Consider the following 24363-nt stretch of genomic DNA (forward strand, 5'->3'; position numbering starts at 1 on the left):
ATAAACTCCTTTCAGGAAACGTGGAGACTGAGATATAAGAGACAGAATGTCTTGAGAATTCTCCGGTACCTAGTGCACTGGAAGGCAACTCATAGCATGGGTGCGAAACCAGTCTGGACAGAGGCAAGGCCAGCCGCTGGACGACCAAGTCTGTTCTGCTGATAAAGCTCCCTGGCAGGAGCACAGGGCAGACACGGGGACACAGGAAGCGCAGAGAGGCAGTGGCCGTCAGCCCTAGGCAGCCAGGCCAGCAGACAGCATCACTGCTCTGCCACAGGGAAGCACGCCGCTGAAATCCAGCCCGGAGCACTGTGCCCAGCACAGCCCCGATCCTGTGTCCCCCGACTGGCATGCTCAGACCTCGAGGGGCATCTGTGGGCTCCACACGCCTGCCGAGGGGTGAAAGGGCCTCCCCGGGGCCGTCCTTTTTGTCTCTGAGCCTCAGTCTACTCATCTCACATCCATACACCTCCAGCTGTTACTCTTCTCTTTTTTCTCTCCCTTTCTCTCTTCTAGCCCTAACCCCTCTGCCGTCTTTGACCAGCTCTTTGGCTGAGGGCGTTTTTGTAAAAACCCCTACCCGACTTGGCTTCTGAACGTGGAACCACGACCATGCTTCTCAAGCCAAGATGGAAGGATCTGAAGTCTCCAGATGGTTCTGGAAGAAGCTGTTTGCTCACTGCAAGCAAATACCCTTGAAAGCCAAACAAAAACTGGCCGCAAGTAAACAGCATATGACATAGCCCTTCCTGCGGCCACTTAGCAGAAACCCAAGCCCAAGCCCATGGCAGGCAGGGAAGCTGGCCAGGAGAGATGGAGCAGCCGCAGCCCTGCCCACCCTCCAGCAGGGCCTGGAGGCCAGGAGGAAGGGGACCTCTGTGGCTGCGCTGCCTGGCAGAGGGCCTCAGGGGCTGCAGGCAAGGCGGCTGGAGCGGCATAAATAACACCGTACTCACTTACCATTGCCACTACCTCTAGCCTATTTTTATGATTATAATGGCAAAACCAATCCAGAGGATGAAGGGAGAAATGTCAGACACTTCACCGTGGCTCTTAAGAATATACCATAGCGATCCATTTTATACAGCTGAAATGGTTAGTATCATTTTTAAATAAGTACTTTCTATATCATGGTTACTTCTAAATGTGACTAGTTAAAGGACCCCATAAGATAAATAAAATAGAGATGAGGAGAGAGGAGAAAGGCACAGAAACCTCTGTACCCAGATGCCTGAGCAAGAAACAGAAGTTGCTCTTGACTTGCCCTCAGGTTGCCAAGGGTTGGAGATTCTCCTGCCCAAATATCTCCCACCCCTGCTCCCTCTGGCCAGCCACAGGGCCATTCCTCCCTCTGGTCCACTGGGATCATAATCGTTCCCCAGACGCTCCCCCTCCACCCCACACCCCGGAGTCTCCCCTCCCTTGGAAACTGCTCTCTAAAATGCAAACACAGTCCCACCTCTCCAAGCTCTAAAGTCCTTCCATTGCCCGCTCTGTTCTCAGAATAATAACACAAATTCCCTCCTGGCTACACCACTTGTGCCCCATTTCCAGGCTCTGCCTCCCCCATTTCCAGAAGGTTTCCCCCAACTCCCTCCCAGGCAACTTTGATAGCTCACCTTTGCCTTTAGGGCTTTGCTCACGTCGTTCCTTCTGCTAGACTGCTTTTCCCTCTTCTTCTTCTTATTTTTTAACTATTTCTTCTATTTTTTCAGTAAAACTAAAATTTTTGTATACAGTTCTATAAGTCTGAACATGTGCATAGAACCACCGCCACAATCAGGACACAACAGTTCCATCACTCCAAAAACCTCCCTCAAGAATTCCAAAGCCGGGCTTCCCTAGTGGCACAGTGGTTAAGAATCCGCCTGCCAATTCAGGGGACATGGGTTCGAGCCCTGGTCCGGGAAGATCCCACATGCCGCGAGCAACTAAGCCTGTGCGCCACAACTACTGAGCCCACGTGCCACAGCTACTGAAGCCCGTGTGCCTAGGGCCCGTGCTCCGCAAGAAGAGAAGCCACCGCAATGAGAAGCCCGCGCACCGCAACAAAGAGTAGCCCCCGCTCGCCGCAACTAGAGAAAGCCCGTGTGCAGCAACAAAGACACAATGCAGTCAAAAATAAATAAATTAAATAAATTAATTAAAAAAAAAATTCCAAAGCCACAGGGAATACGACTCAGGCCCTAGCCAAAGGAGACCCATGTCGGTTCAGAACTAGTCAAGGCCTGGAGACCAGCGGAGGCCCTCTCCCCACCTTTCACTCTTACCCCCTTCACCTCTGAGTTCACCGGCTGCTACCTTAAAGCACCTTCTGGCTCCCTCTCATAAGCAGTTCTGGAGCCCCAAGGCCACTTCCAAGAATATGTGCACATGGTGCGGGGGGGCGGGGGGGGACACACGGAGAAGGGCAGCCTGGGGGTCACCCACAAACCCCTGCTCCATCCTCACTCTCAGGCCAGGTGGCCCATCAGACGCAGGCCTATGTAGACACATTCAGACAATACAGGGATTGCACCCCGAAGGCCCCAGATGGAAACACTTTAGCAGTCACATCAAAAAAACAATCCAAGCAAAGAAAGCCCAGGTGGCTCAGGCACCCAGGCCTCAAAGAAACCGGAAGCACCCTGCTTCTACGTCAGCACCCTGGTAGGGAGGGAGGGCTAGCCTCCCAGACCTCTTCTGAGGGGACTGTCAGCATCTTTGCGGCCCATCTGAAGCACATTTCTCTCCCTGGCCCCTGAAACTGCTAAGGCCTTTGCTCACTTCTTTGTGAGGCCTATCAGTTCCCCCACCCCCCCCACCCCTTCCAACCCCCTGTTTTTGGACCAACTCCTGCTTGGTCAGGTTGGGATCAGTGGATTATTTAAACCCCTCTGCTCCCCCCCCAGCCAGCCCTACAGAACCTGGCTTGTGTATGTATTAGGAGCTGCTCCATGAGGGAGGTGCCCACAAGAGAGGGTATCAAATTCCCTGCAGGCTCCAAGGGCTGGAAGTCCTGATTCCCAGTTCTGATTCCAAAACTGGTTAACCTCTTCTCTTCTCCGGCTGAGCCCAAGAACCTGAGGGCTTCACCCAGACCTTCGGCAGGGTGATTTCCCAGGGCACCCCGTCATTAGACCTCAGGGGCTGCGGCTGAGTGGGGCTGCCTTCTCACCCAGCCAGCATTCAGCAAGGAGGCCCAGGGCACACAGAGGGCAAACATCTCCTACGGGCTGGGTATTTCCTGCCTGGTGAGAAGAGAGATCTACAGGAGCAAGAAAACTACTTTAGGTTAGAATCTGTCTACACTTGGTCCACATTTAGAGTCCCAGAAGCACCCCCTAGTCAGGTACTGAATGAAATACATCGATGACTTCCTTACTGTTTGTTTTAGGTCCCGACAAAAAGAAAACTTATTTTTGTGGGTTCTTTGTCAAACCCCCATTCTTATACCACCTTTGGGGTACCAAGTGGTTTCACCTCCAAGATTCCTTTTGCTCCTCAGAGCAACCCCTTAGTATAAGTCCATTTTACACACGAGGGGCCTGGGCTTCAGAGCACTAGAGTGCTTACTCAAAGCTGCACGGTAGCTAGTCTGGCACGAACCTCGTTCTGATTTCAAACCCTGTGCCTTTGCTCCACCACTCCAAGCTGCACCAAAGGCCTCAAGAATATGAAGAAGCCACAGTGTCTGATGGAACCTGTAGGGTTGGGGTGGGGGAGTGAAGAACTAGGAGACCTGGGCTCTAGCCCGGCTCTGAGTGACCTTGAGAAGGTCACACCGCTTCTCTGGCCTTAGCCCCTTCACCTAGAGATTCCCCTCTGAGTCTTAACCTCCAGGGACTTGAGGTCTTGGTTCTTCCGAGGAGAACTGACCTATGTGTGGGCTCTCCTGGAACCCCCTTCTCTCCACGGCCTGCGTGATGACATGCTCATAGTAGAGTGAAGAGAGACAAGAGGAAACTCCTCCTACACCCACACTCTGGGCCCTCAAGCATGGCTGCAGTAAAATTTTTGACCAAGAGGCTGAAGGAATTTGTGCTTGTGCCACTTCACCAGGCACTCAGATCCCCATTTCCATTTCCATGGATGATCAGAAGCTGGCCCCATGCCACTGAAAACAGCCCCAACGTGGAAATGACCTGAAGTCCACACGCAGGGAGATGATTATCAAAATCATGGTACTGAGCATTGAAAGTACAGCGATGAAGATCTTTTTAGAGATGCACACATGGAAACTTGCTTTGACAAAAAGTGAAGTAAAACACATCAGACTGCAAAACTGCATGTTTGGTATACAACTCTTTAAAATAATACTCAAAGAGAGTAGAAGATACACCAAAATGATAACCAAGGTTACCTGTAGAAGTTGGCAGTATGGCTGTTATATAAAATATATTATATTTCATATATTTTTTTATCATATATATTTTTTATCCCCCAAGGACCAGAAAGAAAACTTTTTTTAAGTTGGCAGTAATAGTCTTAACTTCTATCAGTATTTTTCATCCAAGTTCAAAGTGTTCAGCATACATCAAGTCTCCCACCATTATTGTAAGGAAAGGGACAAGTGTCCCACTCTTAGCTTAGAAATACACACACCAAGCCCTGGCAGAGACTCACAGCCCCTTCATGATGATCAAAAATGCCCTTACAGGTCCCGCAGCTCAATGTTCACTTTTGCAAAAAAGACATTTAAGGATTCCAGACTTTTTATATTTCTAACTCAGGCTTTCCCATTTTAGGTACCTTGGATCGGTAATAAGATGGTGTTAAGGAATTACTGAATATTCAAACAAGCTGGGGAAGTTCACGTCTCAGTTTTAATGAATTAAAAGAAGTTTCTCTGTGGAAAGATCCTCCAAGAGGGGCATATAACATATATCATTTCCCAGCTGAAGTTCACCAAAGCCTTCTATTTTAGGACTATCTCAAAGAGTAGCAGTTCCATAGATGCAGGGACATCTGGGTAGGCGCAGTTTCTGTTCCCTCAGCCCTCTAGCCCTGGTGGTTCCCAGTCCTGGCTGCATAATGCGATCATCTAGAGAGACTTCGTTTTTAAAAACTTCTTGGTCTGGGTCCCACCTTGGATTTGGTCTAGGGAGCACTGAGAGTCAGTGCTGAGAACCACTTCGCCCTCACACCCTCTTAGCTACCCATGAGAAGAAGAGGTCAACACCAGGGCTGGGGTCCAACCTCAGAATTATTCAGGCATCATCCATTTTTGGAGCTAAATGCCACCTCAAAGGACATCTAGTTTAATCTCTCATTTTACAGAGGAAGAAACTGAGGACTCCTGGTCCCCTGTCTCCTCCTATACTGGTTCCTGCCAATGCTGGGCCCCCAGGCCTCTGGACCACAACACCCTTCATTCAGAGGGAGAAGCAAAGGAAACCTTCAGATCTCCAAGGCCATTTTGCTGCCAGAGGTTGCCCATCAGGCCCCTCTCTCTGGCAAGTGGACCCAGACACAGTGAAATCCTGACTCAAGTCCTCTTCCTAACACACCCCAGAACGGAGGATGAGAAGCCAGGAGGCTGCTGGCTCACGGAAACAGGAAGCCCACCCTGGCAGTGGAGCAATCACATCACTGTGGCGCCCAGAGGCTGCCCGAGCAGAAGGCAGGTATCTTCTCCCTCCTGCACCGGCCTCCACCACAGGAGGCCTGAGAGGCTCTGCCATGGACAGAATACTCCTGTAGACAGCAGTAACAGCCCTGAGTGGGTGGCCTCAGCCCGTACTCTCTTCTGGAAACACTCTGGCCACCAAATAGGGAATTTTGTGGTAAAAAAAATCTCCACGCTTTTCACATCCTGTACCTCTGATCACTTCCCTTTTCCAACCTTAAGATTCCATTATTAATTCCTCTTTAGCAGCCTTGAGGGGAAAAAACAAAAAACAACAAAAAACTCTGAGGATTGGGGAGACGGTGTTACGCAGGGGTAAAGTGAAATACACACACACACCCAGCCTCATAGGCCCCCGCTCCTGGTGACCAGGCTCCTGCCTTTGGTTCTGACACTGCCAGGACGCCCTGGAACACAGGGAACTATTCTCCCAGAGACCATCCATCCTACAGGGGAATCTCTGGGCACCTTCTCAACTCCAGCCCCACAGCTAAGCTCCTTGAGGAGAATCTCCCCTGAGCTCCAATCTGCCCTCTATGAGCTTGGGGTGGGGAGGGGGAGGGCTGTCCATAGAAGCAGACAGGAGAGCCCCTCTGGGTTCCTTCAGAGTTCAAAGTCATCCTAGTAGCTGACACCAGCCCCTGCCCCCGGGGAAGGACGGTGAACTGCAGGAGGGGTGGGGGGCTGGCAGCTCCATGTAGCTTCTACCTGGAAGCAGAGCTGACCAGAGCAGCCAGTGCTGAGGGAAGCCGCTTTCCTGAGGCTGCACCTGTGCTTTAAGCTGCCCGGATCACATTCTCAAAGGGTCTATTTTTCCTGCTTGTTGGTGTTTGTGAGTTTTATCGATAGAAGGGCCACTGTTCACAAGGTCCCTGGCTTCATGAATGATGCCCCAGGCCATCCAGTGCTCCCATACCTGCCCTGTGGTCCCAGGAGGTGGTGGGAAATGGGGCACTGGGAGACAGGCATTTGAACTTTACCAGGGCCAAATTAATTCTATGGTAATAAGTGTAAGGCATTACTTCTTTTTTTTTGTATGTGTTGGGTCTTCGTTGCTGCGCACGGGCTTTCTCTAGTTGCGGTGAGCAGGGGCTACTCTTGGTTGCGGTGCGCGGGCTTCTCATTGTGGTGGCTTTTCTTGTTGCAGAGCACAGGCTCTAGGCGTGCTGGCTTCAGTAGTTGTGGCTCGCGGGCTCTAGAGCACAGGCTCAGTAGTTATGGTGCACGGGCTTAGTCGCTCTGCGGCATGTGGATTTTCCCGGACCAGGGATCGAACCCCCATCCCCTGCATTGGCAGGCAGATTCCTAACCACTGTGCCACCAGGAAAGTCCCAAGGCATTACTTCTTAATATTAAAACATGGCTAAGATACAAGCTAATACAGAATTCACACGCATTTTTCTGAGGAATAAAGTGACTCCAAAGGCTGCCTTGGGTGTCCCATGGAATCCTCTCCTCTCCCTGCGCTGTGGATTGGATGGAGTTTGTGCAGCGCTGCCAGAAGGTTACAGTGCAGCCAGGGTGTGCAGGTCCAGAAGCAAAGCCGCCTTATTACGGTCCCCCCCCCCCCCCCAAGGCAAGCAGAAAAGCCGATTGCCAGCGTCCTAAGTCCCCGCCCTCCTGCAACTTTCGGGGAACAATTCTGGCCCCAGGAGGCTGCGCAGGCTCAGCGCGCCCGGAGCGGGGGCGCTTCCCACGGTCACCTGTCTGGGTGCCCACCCCACACGCGCGTCCCCTCCCGTGGTTCCTACCATGTCCCCCTCGGTGGCTGGACCGGCTCCTCGGCGCGCTCAGCCTGCTCGCCAGCTCATCCCGCCGCCCCGGCCCGCCCCCGGCACCGTGGCTCTCCGGGCTTCCCGGGACGCGGGATCCGGACCGAGGGGCCACAGCTTTCTAGCGGCCAATTCCGGGGCAGGCGATGCGCGGCGGGATGCTCTGAGGTTAGGCTTCGTTAGAGGAGGTCTAGGAGAATGCACACGCGGGATCTGTCGTTCTGCGGTAGCCTTCCCGCAGCCTCGAGCCTCCTCAATCAGCTAGGGACGTTTGCAGAGTTTGCAAAGTCCTGGCGTCGAGTCCCGGCCCAGCCTCCCCACTTCCCCGAAAGCGCGGGAGGGGGGAGCTCCTTTCACAATAAAAGCCCTGCCCCGGGCTCGAGCAGCCGCAGCCGCCTGAAGCAGGGGCCCAGATGCTAGGAAGGAATGGGCCCCGCCCGCCGGTCCGCTGGGTCATGAGCCGAGGCTGGGGGGCGAGGGGCGCTGCGCAAGGCCTGGGGACGTCGCCTCGATCTCTCCTCCAAGGGGTGCGGTGCACTGCGAGCCCCTGGCAACCCGGGGGTTCCTGCGGAGGGTCTCCCAAACTATCGCTTTCCCCTGCAAAGCCTCAGAAAGACAACTTTACTGGCACCTCATCGCCTTGCTTGGGCCCAGTCCCCAAGGGCGATTTGGAAGGAAACACGGGAGGAGAATCCGTTGACCACTTAAGATCATTAACGATGAACAGGTTTTCTCCTTGAGAACTAATCAGTGTTTAAGTTGCTGCAGTAAGCCACTGATACCAACCTCTCTGCTAAGGATGCAAACGCAGGGCCCTGTGTCCCCGGGGTCTTCATGCTCCTTGTTGGAGAGAAGACTGGGCTTGGAGCCCATAGCCCTGGAATTGGGGGCTGGCCCCTCTGTAAACAGCTCAGTGACCTTCTACCAGTGCCTGGACCTCTTTGAGACCAGTGTCCCTAAGCAGCCCAACGTTGTATCTCAGGATTCTTAACAGCCTGCAGGCAAGAAGGTGGAGGTGGGGATAGTGTCAGCAGTAGGACTCAGAGAATCTGAAAACCAGGCTAAAATATTACCCTCCAAGATTGAAACTAGTACAAACCACATTAGATGGACAAAAACTGGTATGTTCCCAGAAGTTCCCTGCTACAGAATGCTTTGAGGTTGTCACTGATGACAGTGCTTCTTAAGAGGGTCTCCTTAAATTTGTGTGTGTGTGTGTGTGTGTGTGTGTGTGTGTGTGTGTGTGCTGGGGCTACAACAGATGGAAAGGAAAGTATTTTTTTCAGTCCTTATCTTGTTCCAGATGCTTTCCAGAGGTTATTTCATTTCATCATCACAAGCAATCCTAAGAGAGAAATTTTATTACCACCATTTTTCAAATAAGGAAACTGAGGATTAGGCAGTTGAAGTGACTTTCCTGAGGCCAGATAGTCAGTTAGTAGTTTAGTAAACCAAAGTCTATTTGCTAGAGCACGTGAGAAAGAGGAAGAAATCGATAAGCCAGGAACAGGAGGCAGGATGCGGTGCTGAAAACCAGAGCTTATTTGTGCATAGGGAGGACGGCGAGAACTGAGAATCTGAGTGCTGGCTGAGGAATGTAGAGGAAGGGGGAGAGGGACAGACAGTACAAACTTTTTTGTGTTCTCTCCAGATGTTTGGGGAGACGATGTGGTCTTTTGAGCCTCCTTTTCTGACTGCAACCCACATAAGATGTACATTCTTTGTCATGACCTTTTACACAAACATACACGTACAAACGTAACTAAAACAAAGTTTTATAAATCACTGTTACACGTAGTGCACTCCAATATGTTCTATTCTATTCCATCTTAATTATTATTATTTTTGTGTGTGTGTGTGTGTGGTACGCAGGCCTCTCACTGATGTGGCCTCTCCCGTTGTGGAGCACAGGCTCTGGACGCGCAGGCTCAGCGGCCATGGCTCACGGGCCCAGCCGCTCCGCGGCATATGAGATCCTCCCCGACCGGGGCACAAACCCGTGTCCCCTGCATCAGCAGGCAGACTCTCAACCACTGCACCACCAGGGAAGCCCCATCTTAATTATTTTTAACAGTGGTCTCTAATCACTCTATTTCCCTAACATCCACTACTGAGTATAGTTTGAAAAACACTGTACTTGAGAGTAGAACAGAGACATTTCTTTAATGTTTTCAAAGAGCTTTGTGGTCTTCTACAGAATGTATCTGTTATATAGAAAAGGAATTTTAAAGGCAGGGATTTTGTTGGTCAAGTTTGAGAACACTGAGCACAGTTTCTTTGCTTTTTGTTTTTGTTTTTGGCAATAGGACTTGCCAGAGCCTTTGATGCTAATATATGTTGAGGTTTTCTGAGACAGGAGGATAGTGCCCAGTTTTTCCCAGGTTTACTGGATGTAGAACTCTTTTTCAGAGGAGTCACCTCTCAGGACTCATGGGACACCCTTGGGAAAAGCTGTTCCAGGACCTGGTCCAGACAAGTGAAGGGTCGCATACGAACAGGGAGTGAAAACCCTACATTCTGAAGCCCGACTCCCAAGCTCAGCACCATTCTGTTCAGCTGATACTCTGCTCAGAGAAGGATCAACTACCCAGATGGTGAATGTAGGAACTCCATTCGTAAATGAACAACTGCCACTTTTACAACCCAGAATGACCGTGAGCAGTGTCCAGGAATGACCACAGCTGAGGAAGCAGATAAGCTATCCAGCTGAGGACGCACGTGGGCTCTGCAATCATCCACCTGCCTTGCACAAGATCCTGCCTAGACTCCTGCCTTCCCTTTCTTCACTAACTCCTAATTGACACTGATTCCTTCCAGCTCTGAAATCCTATGAAGTTATATTAAATTTAGACAACCAATAAATCCCTCCTTTCTAGGAAACAGCACTCCAGGCAGTATTTACTTTCAGAACTTGGGCTGCTTGAGAGTTGGCTGCTCCCAGGATACTGGTAGGGCCTCTGGTTACACAGTGGAGCTTGCAAGTGAGAAACATTCAACTGAGACAGGTTGGTGCTAGTGAGGAATATTTTACTATTTCCACCAGAGAGAGCTTCCTACTTCATCGCGGAGTGAATCTATCTTCACCTTAACCGTTCCCGAGGAGTAAGACTTACAATTTGCTCTAATGACTTTTAGAGCTCCTTATAAATTGGTACCGCAGACAGCTGCCCAACTGGCTACTATTTTTTTTTTTTTTTTTTTTTTTTTGCTGTGCCCTGCGCTTGCGGGATCTCAGTTCCCTGACCAGGCATGGAACCCATGCCCCCTGCAGCGGAAGCGAGGAGTCCTAATCACTGGACCACCAGGGAATTCCCACAACTGGCCCACTCCTTGGTATGGTTCCATGTCTCATTCCAACTCAGACTTACTAAATCAAAATTTCCAAGGCTTGAGAATCTATCCATTTTTTTAAGCACCATAATTAATGCTAAAACACAGCCAGGCTGAGAACTGCTGAGCTAAGCAACTCCTCTTTCTTGGCTCCCACGTCTAAATGACCATTCTAAATGATTCTGGAATCTCTCTCCTATCCATTCTCACTGCCACTTCTTTGACCCAAACTCTTGTCTCACTCACAGAACTCTTGGAGGGACTCCCAGGCCCTGCTTTTGCTCCTTCCAATCCATCCTGCACATCACTACAAAAATGTAAATGTGGACCTGCCACTGGCCTGCTCCCCATAACTCTTGGGATTAAATGCAAATTCCTCAGCATAGCTTTCAAGGTCCTTCAGCGTTTGACTTCTGATGACCTCTCAGGCCTCTTACACATTTCTAAACCTTCTTAAGTGCAGTTCCCTCCATCTCAAAGCCTTTTTTTTTTTTTAATTAATTTATTTTTGGCTGCGTTGGGTCTTCGATGCTGTGCGTGGGCTTTCTCTAGTTGTGGCGAGCAGGGGCGGCTCTTCATTGTGGTGCATGGGCTTCTCATTGCAGTGGCTTCTCTTGTTGCAGAGCACAGGCTCTAGGCACGCAGGCTTCAGTAGTTGTGGCACGTGGGCTCAGTAGTTGTGGCACGTGGGCTCTAGAGTGCAGGCTCAGTGGTTGTGGCACACAGGCTTAGTTGCTCCGCAGCATGTGGGATCTTCCCAGACCAGGGCTCAAACCTGTGTCCCCTGCATTGGCAGACGGATTCTTAACCACTGCGCCACCAGGGAAGTCCCTCAAAGCCTTTTCTTGATACACTCATTTCTAACCGGACACACCTCCACCGCCATTCACCCCCACCCCCAAATCCTCTCTATTCTGAAGACCCAGCACAGCATGTTCCCTGAAGTTATTACCTTGTTGGTCTCTCTCGTGGACCTTGGACTCCCTAGAGGAAGGGACCATTCTGGGCCTTCTGTGTCCACTTGCCTAGCACCAAGTAACTGCTCAGTAAATGCTTTTGAATAAAGGAATAAGAGAGAAGACTGGGGTTCAATAATGAATCTGCTGCTCACCAATTATGGGTACTCAGTAAAGCAACTCTGCTCCAATGGCTTCACGTTCCTCGCCTGACAAATAAGAACCATCATCCCTGCCCAGCCCACCTCCCTGGATTCCTACAACCACATAATGGGTTCACATAAATTACATCATCCAGAACAAAGCCTGTGTCATGACAAACTTTCAAAAACATTTGTTGAATCCATGAATGAAGGAATGAATGAATAAGAAAGAAGCTTCCTTTGTGGCTAACATCCAGTTTACATTTTCTCTTTTTATCTTCACTCACTGAACCCCTGTATTTTAGAGGGCAGCAGTGTATTCAGCCAAAAGAATTACGTATTTCACAGCCCCACTTGCAAAAAGGGACAGTCGATGGGCAGTAAATAGAAGTCATTGAGTGGGGCCCACAGGAAGCTCTTCCCAGGGGGCTGGCATTGCTTTGATTATCGCTCAGCAAATATTCACTCCCCTTCGCCCTGCTGTGAGCAGAGCATGTGCCTGTGCCACTGTCGTTTGGCTTGGCCATGGACTCACCATAACCGTTAGAATGTGAGCAAGTAGAGGCATTATATCTGCCTGTGCAGCATCACTTGGCTTTCATTCTGGGGGTTCACCATGTAAAGAACAAGCCCTGGGTAGCCACTACCCTCTAGTCTGAGCCCTAGAATGAGACACGTGGGACAGACTTGAGCCCAACTCACTGCTTGGAGTCACACCCAGCCGCCCCAGAGGCATGAGGATAAACGCTGCGATTGGAAATCACTGAGTCTTAGAGAAGTTTGTTCCATGACATTATTATAGTAAAAGTTGAGGCATACAGGTAGGAGGGCCAAGCGCTTAGAGAGTCGATCTAGGACAAAAGGGCTCCCAGGTCAAAAAAAGAGGCCTATCAGGGCTTCCCTGGTGGCACAGTGGTTGAGAGTCCACCTACCAATGCAAGGGACACGAATTCGTGCCCCGGTCCAGGAAGATCCCACATGTCGCGGAGCGGCTGAGCCCGTGAGCCATGGCCGCTGAGCCTGCACATCCAGAGCCTGTGCTCCACAACTGGAGAGGCCACAGCAGTGGGAGGCCCACATAGCAAAAAAAAAAAAAACAAAACAAAAAAGAGCTCTATCATACCAAAAAGTCTCATAATAACATAATATATAACAAATTATTATACATATATGTGCTATTACTTCAACATAAAAATATATAAACAGATGTCATATTAAATTATCTATTATTCTATATTATTTATTTTTGTTTCATAAAGTCTATTATTTAAACAAAACAAAAATAGGACTACTTAGCAATAGTAATTAGTAGCAATGAAAAATATGTGAGAAAAATATAACAAAATTTTGGTTTCTTTCTCTCCTCTCATATAGTAATTTATTTAAACTCTTTATTGGATATTTATATAAACTATATCATTGTATATTCTTAAGCTATATAAATGTAAGATTGCTTAAAAAGATAACAGAAATGTAATAGGACTACTTAAACAGATATTACCTAGATTTAATTTAAAAATAAGAATATGGGGCTTCCCTGGTGGCGCAGTGGTTGAGAGTCCGCCTGCCGATGCAGGGGACACGGGTTCGTGCCCCGGTCTGGGAAGATCCCACATGCCGTGGAGCGGCTGGGCCCGTGAGCCATGGCCGCTGAGCCCGTGCGTCCAGAGCCTGTGCTCCGCAATGGGAGAGGCCACAACAGTGAGAGGCCCGCGTACCGCAAAAAAAAAAAATGGGACCTAATCAAACTTACAAGCTTTTGCACAACAAAGGAAACCAATGAAAAGACAACATATGGAATAGGAGAAAATATTTGCAACTGATGCAACTGACAAGAGCTTAATCTCCAAAATATACAAACAGCTCATACAACTCAAAAAAAAAGCCAAAAAAAACCAACCCAACCGAAAAATGGGCAGAAGACATTAATAGACATTTCTCCAAAGAAGACATACAGATGGCCAGTGGACACATGAAAAGATGCTCCACATCACTAATTATTCAAAAGTCTACAAATAACAAATGCTGGAGAGGGTGTGGAGAAAAGGGAACCCTCCTACACTGTTGGTGGGAATGTAAGTTGGTGCAGTCACTATGAAAAACAGTATGGAGGTTCCTCGGAAAACTCAAAATGGAATTACCATATGATCCAGCAATCCCACTCCTGGGCATATACCTGGACAAAACTATAATTCGAAAAGATACATGCATCCCTATGTTCATAGCAGCACTATTCATAATAGCCCAGACATGGAAACAACCTAAATGTCCATCAACAGATGAATGGATAAAGAAGATGTGGTACATATATGCAATGGAATACTACTCAGCCATAAAAAAGAAAGAAATAATGCCATTTGCAGCAAAATGGATACAACTAGATATTATCAAATACCATATGATATCACTTATATGTGGAATCTAAAATATGCCACAAATGAACCTATCTACAAAATAGAAATAGACTCACAGACATAGAGGACAGACTTGTAGTTGCCAAGGGGGAAGAGGAGAGGGAGAGGGATGGACTGGGAGTTTGTGGTTAGTAGATGCAAACTATTACATTTAGAATGGAAAAACAACAAGGTCCTACCGTATAGCATAGGGAACTATATCCAATCTACTGGGATAAACCATAATGGGAAAGAATATAAAAAAAAGAATGTATGTATGTGTATAACTGAGTCACTTTGCTGTACAGTAGAGACTGGCACAACATCGTAAATCAACTATATTTCAATAAAAAAATAAGTCACTTAGCCTTCTTTTTCAGTGATGACTGTGTCATACTGGCATTGGTAGGATAATCACTCTTGCTTTCATTATCTGAACTCTTAGAAAACATGGTCATGATATTCAGTGCCAAAAATTAAACTAGCACTATCTCAATACAAAGTCCAATAGTTAATTCACAAGCAAAATGTAAAATAGACTGTTAGTGCTCCTGATTACAACACTCTTAAGGTGGACGTTTAAGTCACATCATTTGGAGTGATGTTACAATGAATGCTCCATTTTTGTGAACCATAAATCATGGTTGCCTGCATCAATGGTAAGGGGAAAAAATAAGCAACAGCAACTACAGAAGGCAGATAATCTACGCCGTATCCAACTGACACTAAAAATAGCACTGCTTTCGGCCCCTATTTTTCATGTAGCCCTGTGGGGTTCTATATTCTCCCCCAGACATCTACATCCATCACCAAAAACTGGGACTTTTTGTGTCCTGAGGAGGGGTTTCCTGGGATGCTAAACTTTCAGTGCTAAAGCTGGGACAGTACGGAGCAAGCCAGGGGGTTAGTCACCCTTGCCTAAAGGAAGCTCGGAGTCTATATCAGTTATATCAACTTCCAGAATGGATGAATTCAACGAGTAATTAGCTACACTTACCGAGCGTCCACAATGATCAGGTGTATAGTGCAAGGTTTTTTCATGCGCATTTAATTTTTTAAAAAATATTTATAATAGCCCCACAAGTAGCTGTTATAGTCTCCATTTTATAGATGGAAAAAGTAAGCCTCAAAATCTAGGCTCTACCACTCATGGAATTGGGGAAAAGTGTAAAATGGATTTTCGTCCTTGCCTTGGCTAGAGAGGAACCATATCTGAGTAAACTAGGGGTCAGACACACTGTCAAAGAGGAGAAAATTCAGTAACTCTCAGGGAAAGACAACAGATTATAGAGGGGCGAGTTAGGGCCTGCCAGTCCCACTGCCCTTTGCGCCCTCCAGGTGGCTCCTTTTGTTTCTGGAACATTAGGACCTTGTTTTATTAAGAGTTGCATCCCTTATGCAGTAATTCTTAAACTTTGTCTCTAATGGCAGGTCAGAGAAAATTTAGACTCAAGGCACATGACCAGGGATGAGGCTGTAAACCACCTTATGGTCAGCATGTACTTTAATGTTAAAATAATGAAATCATTATTAAAATGTTTAAATACACTTTGACCTTGTATTTCAAAATCCTTGTCTGAAATTCCTGCTCCAGAAAGCAGTAACTACGGGCGAGCTAATTAACATTTATATTCCTTATAAAAGCAAATATAAAATGATGCCTTCCCTCTCTGTTCCACAGTCTCTGTGAGAATTGAGAAGAAATAACTTACATAAGACATATTCTTTCAGCTTAGTACTATCTGGGGAGTCAAGGATCCATGCTTATGTCACGACTGTATTTTTTTTTCCTGAAATTCTACCACTAGTTCTCACCTGGAAAACAGTCACAGCTCAGCCAAGCAGGACACACCACATTTAAAGGCTAGTTCCCTGGTCCAGACCAAGAGTTAAGATAACCAGTATCTCATTTTCATACGTATTTATCTTGTGTTCCAAAGGTAGGCAACGAGGTGAGTATTGGCTATTTCAGATTCATTATCTTATCACCACAGATCTGAGCAACATTGTAATAAAGGGTCTAACTTCGTTATTGATATTTGATCACTAACAGCTTCCAAGCCTCTTTCCTCCCTCTTCTCCTATTGCTCCACACCTCGACGGGCCTGTAAGAAACACTGGGGGCTCCCTCTCCTGGTGCCAGTGGAAGTTCAAACCATGCCAGCCCCCGCAGGCACAGTTAGAACCCTCACCCCAATGCTACTACCTACACAAAAAGAATAGCCAAATGGCCAAAAAGGATATGAAAAAGGTACTCAACATAATTAGTCATTAGGGAAATATAATTAAAACCACAATATGTTACATCTATACTAACACCAGAATGGCTAATATTAAAAAGACTACCCAGGGGCTTCCCTGGTGGTCCAGTGATGAAGACCTCGTGCTTCCAATGCAGAGGGCATGGGTTCGATCCGTGTTCGGGGAACTAGAAAAGACTATGAAGAGGAGGCTGCAGAGCATCTAAGACTCTCATACACTGCTGGAAGCAGGATACATCATTACAACTATTTTGTAAAACTTTTGGCAGTATCTGTCAAAGCCAAGCATATGCCTAATCTGTATGATGCAACAATTCCACTCATATAATAATTAATATAAAATTATATAAATGTATCTATCTACCTATAGATATTCAAGAGATATACATGAATAGGTCAGTTAAAAGGCATGTAAAAGAACGTTCATAGTATCTACAAAAGCCCCAAATCTGAAGCCACCCAAAAAGCCATCAACCAGTGGTATATTCAGGCAACGGACTAGTACTCAGCAATTTTAAAAAGCCTCTGCTACACGCAACAACATGGATAAACCTCACAGACAAAATGTGGTAAAAGCATCTAAACATAAAAGAGCAGATACTGAATCATTTTGTTTGTCATCTACACTAACCTATAGTAAGAGAACTCATTACAGTGGTTGACCCTTGGGAGGAGGCTGACAGGCAGAAGATGTGAGGAAGCCGTCTGGGCTATCTTGATCCGGGTAGGGGGCACGATACACCTCACTGTTTGCCTCCACTGGAGCCTACCTTGCTGTTCTCAAGCTTGCTTTTTCTTACTTAGCAATATATTGTGACCATTCCCATGTCAATAAAAGTAGCTCTCTTTCATCAAGTTTAAGTTGCTGTCACCTTTTTTTGTTAAACATACTTTCAGGAATCTTGTCTCCCTAAGCAAGTTACAAATGCTACAAGGGCAGGGGCTCTATCTTGCAAATCACATGAAGAAAGAGAATTTGGAGCTGTGGAGATAGTCAGACCTGGTTTTAAAACTGAATTTCACCACTTTGGGCTGTATAACCTTGGACAAATAATGTACCCAACCAGCCTCAGTTTCCTCATCTATAAAATGGGGATATAATGCCTACCTCGTGAAGTTTATTAGAAAGTTTTAAATAGACAATGAACGCAAGGAACGTAATACCTAATGGGTGCTCATCAAATGACAGCTGTCTTCTCTTCCAGCCTCATCAAGGCCTTGCTCACAGAGCCCTCAGAAAAGCTATGATGATTCTCTTACCTTGTTCCTGGAGCCAAGCAGCAGTCTAGAGAATAAGTGAAGGGCAGCATCAGCTCATCGTGCTTCCTAATGCCAATCGCTCCTTCTCAAGGTCAGGAGACACTGTCTAGCTGATCACACCATTTAAGGCCTGAGGATGAATTCCGAGAACGCATAGTAATGGGTATCTTGAATTGCTCTCCCCAGTCACAAACAGCAATCCCCTCAGAAGGCATAAAAATGAGGAAGCGCACTGAACTTCAAGGCTGGCAGGTGCGGTTTGACAGAGACCACCTAGGCTAGTCCCAGAATCAGGAGTATAAGAGAAATGTTTTAAATAATGAGGATTTGAAGAAGTAAATAGCACCCCTGCGTGGCCAACATTCCATATGGAAGCTGTTCTGTGCTTTGATTCAGCCTGGGGTTTTGCCTAACTGCTGTATCATGTCCTGGCTTCACAAGGGTGGAGAGAGAACTAAGACACACTCAGGAAAATGAGTACAGTTGTTCCCATAATCTGTTCCTCACCAAGAAGATCTGTGGCTCTGAGCCCACTGTGCCTCTAGGGCCTCCTAGCTTCATAACAGGCATTAATTCAACAACCCCTTGCCATAGGCATTGGACAGACCTTAACCTGAGCAAGCCCCACCTCACTCCTTTTTTTTGTTGTTGTTGTTTTTTTGTGGTACGCGGGCCTCTCACTGTTGTGGCCTCTCCCGTTGCGGAGCACAGGCTCCGGACGCGCAGGCTCAGCGGCCATGGCTCACGGGCCCAGCCGCTCCGCGGCATGTGGGATCTTCCCGGACCAGGACACTAACCCATGTCCCCTGCATCGGCAGGCAGACTCTCAACCACTGCACCACCAGGGAAGTCCCTTTTTTTAAAAAAAATAATAAATTTATTTATTTATTTTTGGCTGCATTGGGTCTTTGTTGCTGCACACGGGCTTTCTCTAGTTGTGGCGAGCGGGGGCTACTCTTCGTTGTGGTGTGCGGGCTTCTCACTACAGTGGCCTCTCTTGTTGTGGAGCACAGGCTCTAGGCGCGCAGGCTTCAGTAGTTGTGGCACACGGGCTCAGTAGTTGTGGCTGTGGGCTCTAGAGCACAGGCTCAGTAGCTGTGGCGCACGGACTTAGTTGCTCCGTGGCATGTGGGATCTTCCTGGACCAGGGCTCAAACCCATGTCCCCTGCAATGGCAGGCGGATTCTTAACCACTGCGCCACCAGGGAAGTACCCCACCCCAATTCTATATTCTGCCCTCTGATCTTTCAATGTGGGTGGGATTCATGAAAGTGTATTTCTTGCCAGACTCCTGCCTTCCACTGTATATGGCTGTCTATCTTCTTGTAGGTTTCCTAAGCACTATGAGGACAGATGCCATGACTAACTTATTCACAAATGTAATCTTGGCACCTATCACGATGCCTGGCACAAAGAATGAGCTTAATAAATGCCTGCCAAATAAATGAATGTTGACGCGCTTGAACTCTCCAATATACGCTGTAACTACTGATTGCAGAAGTCATTTCACTCACTCACTTCTTGATCCAAGATTTATTAAGTATCTCCTACGTGCCATGAACTATGTAAGAGGCCAGGGTGACAAAGATGACTAGAACATTATCCTCGGCCCACAAGGATCTCCAGGTGGGAGAGAGAAGGTGTGGAAATGAATAATATGACTAGGGCTATCATAAAGGAATGAGCAGGCTGCTTCGACACCTGCCTGAAGAGGTGGGCTAAGGTTTCTGAGCCAGCTGACTGTTTGGGATGAGTAGCAGCTCTCTAAGTAGGCAACTCGGGAAGGGGAGGCATTCTACTCAAAGGGAACGGGATGCTGTGCATGAGGCTGGGGTCAGGGTCACTTTGCATTGGACAAAACAAGTCTCATGGCCAAGCCTGACTTCAACAGAGTGTGAAGAACAACCCTCCCGCAGAGAGAATAAGTGACTCTTTGGTGAATGGCAATATGAGCTCATTGCCCGTGTGAGCGGTCCTCCCCGCAGACAGTAAGCTCCAGGACTGTTTGATACGAGTCAACATTCCCATGCGAAGATCGACCAGAATTCAGGAATTGAGGGGAACCTACAGAGTGTCTCTCACATTTGATGATGCCAATCCACCAGGTACTGGCTTTAGCAGTTTTATCTTTGACCGAGAAGCCCTGTGATCCGGCCATGTTGTGTGTACCTTCCTTCTTTGTCCTATTCTTCAGAATAGGATAGTTAGAGAGAAGACCCATCCATCTTTGGCTTTGTTTAATGTTTAATAGAGTTTCTATTACTACTGAGCTATTGCAACAAATACTGACATTCTCATCTGGTCCCTCAACAGTCACTCAGTATGCCCTCCTAGCTCCTCCAAACTCAGGGACATTAATAAAACCTCGCTCAAATCTCCTCTACTTGCTGCCTAAGAAACAGAAACTTTCTCAGAAAAGGCTTTGAGTCATCCCTCGGGATCAATTCAGATCCATCTACACAAGTCCTTAAGAATGAAGAAAAGTCCTTAAGAACTGAGGCAAAAGGTAGTATATTGCTATTTGTTCTCTTCTCTTTTGTATTCTTTTCAGGACAAGATCAGTCACAAGGATGGGGAATTGGAGACTTGGATGTCTGTGCTCAAATCATCATATGAAGTTAAACATTTCTGAGTGGTATTTTAAAATATAAAATTTAAATTGGTTGTACCATATCCCTATTGCCTACAAGTTGGTAGATGCAGTGAAATTTAGAAGGACATAACCCACCTTCTAGCAATGTTAACAAATTTTGCTGTGTCAGTTCCCATTGTACTACAACACTCAATAAAGAAAAAATAAACTTCTAATTTTGTTATAGTTACACAGGCTTTTCTGAGGTATCAATATGCCTGGAGCAAAAACTTTATTAAAGTCAAATCCAGCAACATGGTGCTCTCAGGACATTGTTTCAGGTATTAACTCAATAACCCTCCACCTTATAGTGTCCATTTGAGGGCTTCTCCTCCATTCCAGCTGCTGGACTGGTGGTTGGTTCTCCTGGCACGGATGGCATGCAATGCAGATTCTATCACAGGGTGGCACAAGACTCAGGTGCATTGGCATTGGAAATATACTGAGGCACAGCCACTTCTCACTAAACACTGTATTGCTTAAAATTAAAATTAATTCAATTTTTAGCAAGTCCAAGCAGCTATCAGCTTCTTGTCATACATGCCTATCTCAACAGTTGGCTCTGCTACATAAACGATCAGATCTTCACATACATATTCATTTATGTAACATCGATTGCCAGCCAACATGGTTCTCTAGCCTTCTTCCCCATCGCCAGGCTGTGATAAACTCTACAGTTGCTTTCCCCAACTTTTCTGTCTTTTGTTCCTATTATTTTCTGTGAGCATCTGACTCCTCACCAGTAAGGCCTCCAAGTAAGATCTTCAGTTCTGAGTATGGAAGGGAAGACAGAGGCTGCGACTGGCCCTTCCACAGGCTCCGTGTACAGGAGCCAGGTCACGGGAGGTCTTTCAGCAGCAGGGCCAGGAGTAGTGAAGAGAGAGAAGCCTGGGATACCTACCTCAAGAACCTAGAGTGGGGCACAAAGCAGCAATAGGCGTAGATGAAAAACGAAAGTGGTGCAACCATGGTCACACGTGGAGACATACTCACTGAATATGAATTCAAACCTCTCGGTAAACCCCCATGTATTCATTCGTAAAATTCTGACAATAGGACTTCCCTGGTGGTGCAGTGGTTAAGAATCCGCCTGCCAATGCAGGGGACACGGCAAGATCCCACATGCTCCAGAGCAACTAAGCCTGTGTGCCACGACTACTGAGTCTGAGCTCTAGAGCCCGTGAGCCACAACTACTGAGCCCTCGGGCCATAACTACTGAAGCCTGTGCACCTAGAGCCTGTGCTCCGCAGCAAGAGAAGCCACCACAGTGAGAAGCCTGTGCACTGCAACGAGGAGTAGGCCCCGCTCGCTGCAACTAGAGAAAGCGCACGTGCAGGAACGAAGACCCAACCCAGGCTAAATAAATAAATAAATAAATTTATTTATGGGAAAAAAAATTGTGACAATAATAACCCCTAACTGCACAGAGCTATTATACCATTGAGATAAAGAATATAAACTCCACACAATAATACTTGGCTCACGTTAGGTGCTCAATAAAGAAGATGTGGTATACATATATATGAAATATGATGCAGCCATTAAAAAAATGAAATAATGCCATCTGCAACAAAATGGATGGACGTAGAGGTGATCAAACTAAGTGAACACAGTCAGACAAAGACAAATATCATAGGATAACACTTATAGGTGGAATGTAAAAATTGATACAAATGACAACTTGACAAAACAGAAACAGACTCGCAGACTTCAAAAAGACATTTATGGTTACCAAAGGGGAAAGGTGGGCAGGGAGGATAAATTAGGAGGTTGGCATTAACATACACACACACACACAGACACACACACACACACACACATATATAAAATAGATCATCAACAGGGACCTACTATACAGAACAGGGAACTCTACTCAGCACTCTGTAATAACCTAAATGGGGAAAGAATTCGAAAAACAATAGACATATGGATATCTATAACGAATCAATTCACTGTACACCTAAAACAAAAACAACATTGTAAATCAACTCAACTCCAATTTAAAGTAAAAGTTAAATGAAAAACAAAACAAAAAAAATAAGGAAAGAAATGCCTACTCTATTCCCCTCAGGCCTAGTGACCTGGGCTGGTGTCACATCCCTGGAGCCTGAGCAGCCTTGGGTCCCCTGGCTGGAGTGTGCTGGTGCGGAGGGAGCCGGGGAGAGGATGTGCCAGCAAATGAGCCCCGCCCGGACTCAGAGTGCCCCGTCCCCTCGAGGTGGGACTACAATCACCAGATCCAGGCAGGCCCTCCTACACCTAAGCGAAGCCTACTGCACCCAAAAGATGGTGGACCCTCTGGGCTCAAAGAGCGTTGACAGGGGACCTGGTCACCAGGTCCCCTAGTGGTAAGGTCCCCACCTCCAGCCTCCTTCCTTAGAGTAGCCCCATGTACGGACGACAGCACCCTCTGCAGAGTGGTTATGCAGGGGTTGCCATCTGCCAGGGTAAGGGGGAAGAAGGAATGAGGCACAAGCCCTTGAGTCTTTGTGCTGGCACACTCCCCTCTCATTTACAAGCCAGGAACACAACCTTCCCTAAGGCTCTGGCTGCCTGAGTCACCGCACTGGAGCATGAAGAAATCCTGCCGCCTTGTGGCCGCTTCCTGTAACAACAGCTATAAACCCGGTGCTGCTGGGCACTTAATGTTCACAAGGCCTGAGGGGCGTTAAGTGATACCTGCCCTCAAGTAATGTCCTGGGGTAGGTCATCGAAGAAGAATTCAAAAACGGGAAGACTTTCCAGAAGCCCATTTCAAGAGATAACTTTTACTCACACTGTTTAAGGGAAAAAGAAAATAAAAGCACATGTAAAGATGCTCAACGTGGCTAATTATCAGAGAAATGAAAATGAAAATGACAACGAGCTATCACATCGCACCAGTCAGAATGGCCATCATCAAAATGTCTACAAACAATAAATGCTGGAGAGGGTGTGGAGAAAAGGGAACCGTCCTCCCTGTTGGTGAGAATGGAAATTGGTTAAGAGCCACTGTGAAGAACAGTATGGAGCTTCCTTAAAAAACTAAAACTAGAGCTACCAAATGATCCGGCAGTCCCATTCCTGGGAGTATATCCACAGAAAACCCTATTTCAAAAAGACACTTGGGGCTTCTCTGGTGGCGCAGTGGTTGAGAGTCCGCCTGCCAATGCAGGGGACACGGGTTCGTGCCCCGGTCTAGGAAGATCCTACATGCCGCGGAGAGGCTGGGCCCATGAGCCATGGCCGCTGAGCCTGTGCATCCGGAGCCTGTGCTCCGCAACGGGAGAGGCCACGGCAGTGAGAGGCCCGCGTACTGCAAAAAAAAAAAAAAAAAAAAAAAAGACACATGCACGCCAACATTCATTGCCCTATTGAAAATGGCCAAGACATGAAAGCAACCAAAATGTCCATCAACATATGAATGGATAAAGCAGATGTGGTTGATATACACAATGGAGTATCCATCAGACATTAAAAAAAAAAAAAGAATGAAATAATGCCATCTGCAGCAATATGGATGGACCTAGAAGTGATCATTCTAAGTGAACTCAGTCAGACAGAGAATGACAAATATAGGATATCACTTACATGTGGAATTTAAAAATTGATACAAATGAACTACTTCACAAGCCTGAAACAGACTCGCAGACTTCAAAAAGAAATTTATGGTTACCAAAGGGGAAGGGTGAGCAGGAGGGATAAATTAGGAAGTTGGCATTAACATACACACACTCATATATATAGAAAATATGTCATCCACAAGGACCCACTCTATAGCACAGGAAAGTCTACTCAGCACTCTGTAATAACATAAATGGGGAAAGAATTCGAAAAAGAATTGATATATTGATATGTATAACTGAATCAAGTTGCTCTACACCTAAAATAAACACAACTTTGTAAATCAGCTCTACTCCAATATAACCTAAAAGTTAAATTAGAAACAAACAAACAAACAAAAAGAAGAAGGAAAGAAATGCCTACTATATTCCCCTCAGGCCTGGTAACCTGAGCTAATGTCACAT

General features: G+C 47.0%; 1 protein-coding gene across 3 annotated transcripts in view; it reads right to left on the bottom strand.

Moving 5' to 3' along the window:
- GASK1A (golgi associated kinase 1A) overlaps positions 1 to 24363 on the bottom strand; it is a 94211-nt gene that overhangs the window by 55024 nt on the left and 14824 nt on the right. For 2 of the 3 annotated variants that reach the window (XM_027088340.1, XM_027088339.1), the window contains exon 6: positions 17724 to 17853. Coding sequence is in view for 1 of the 3 variants with exons in the window: in XM_027088338.1 (XP_026944139.1) it covers positions 7360 to 7362 (3 nt within the window). In the remaining 2 variants the exon portion in view is untranslated. Of the gene's footprint in view, positions 1 to 7359; positions 9169 to 17723; positions 17854 to 24363 lie in introns of those variants that run through there. The other variant, XM_027088338.1, reaches the window with a different exon arrangement.

The sequence above is a fragment of the Aethalodelphis obliquidens genome, unplaced genomic scaffold (assembly GCF_003676395.1).
Source record: "Aethalodelphis obliquidens isolate GAN/ISIS:26980383/991018 unplaced genomic scaffold, ASM367639v1 scaffold62, whole genome shotgun sequence".
Classification (NCBI taxonomy): Eukaryota; Metazoa; Chordata; class Mammalia; order Artiodactyla; family Delphinidae; genus Aethalodelphis; species Aethalodelphis obliquidens.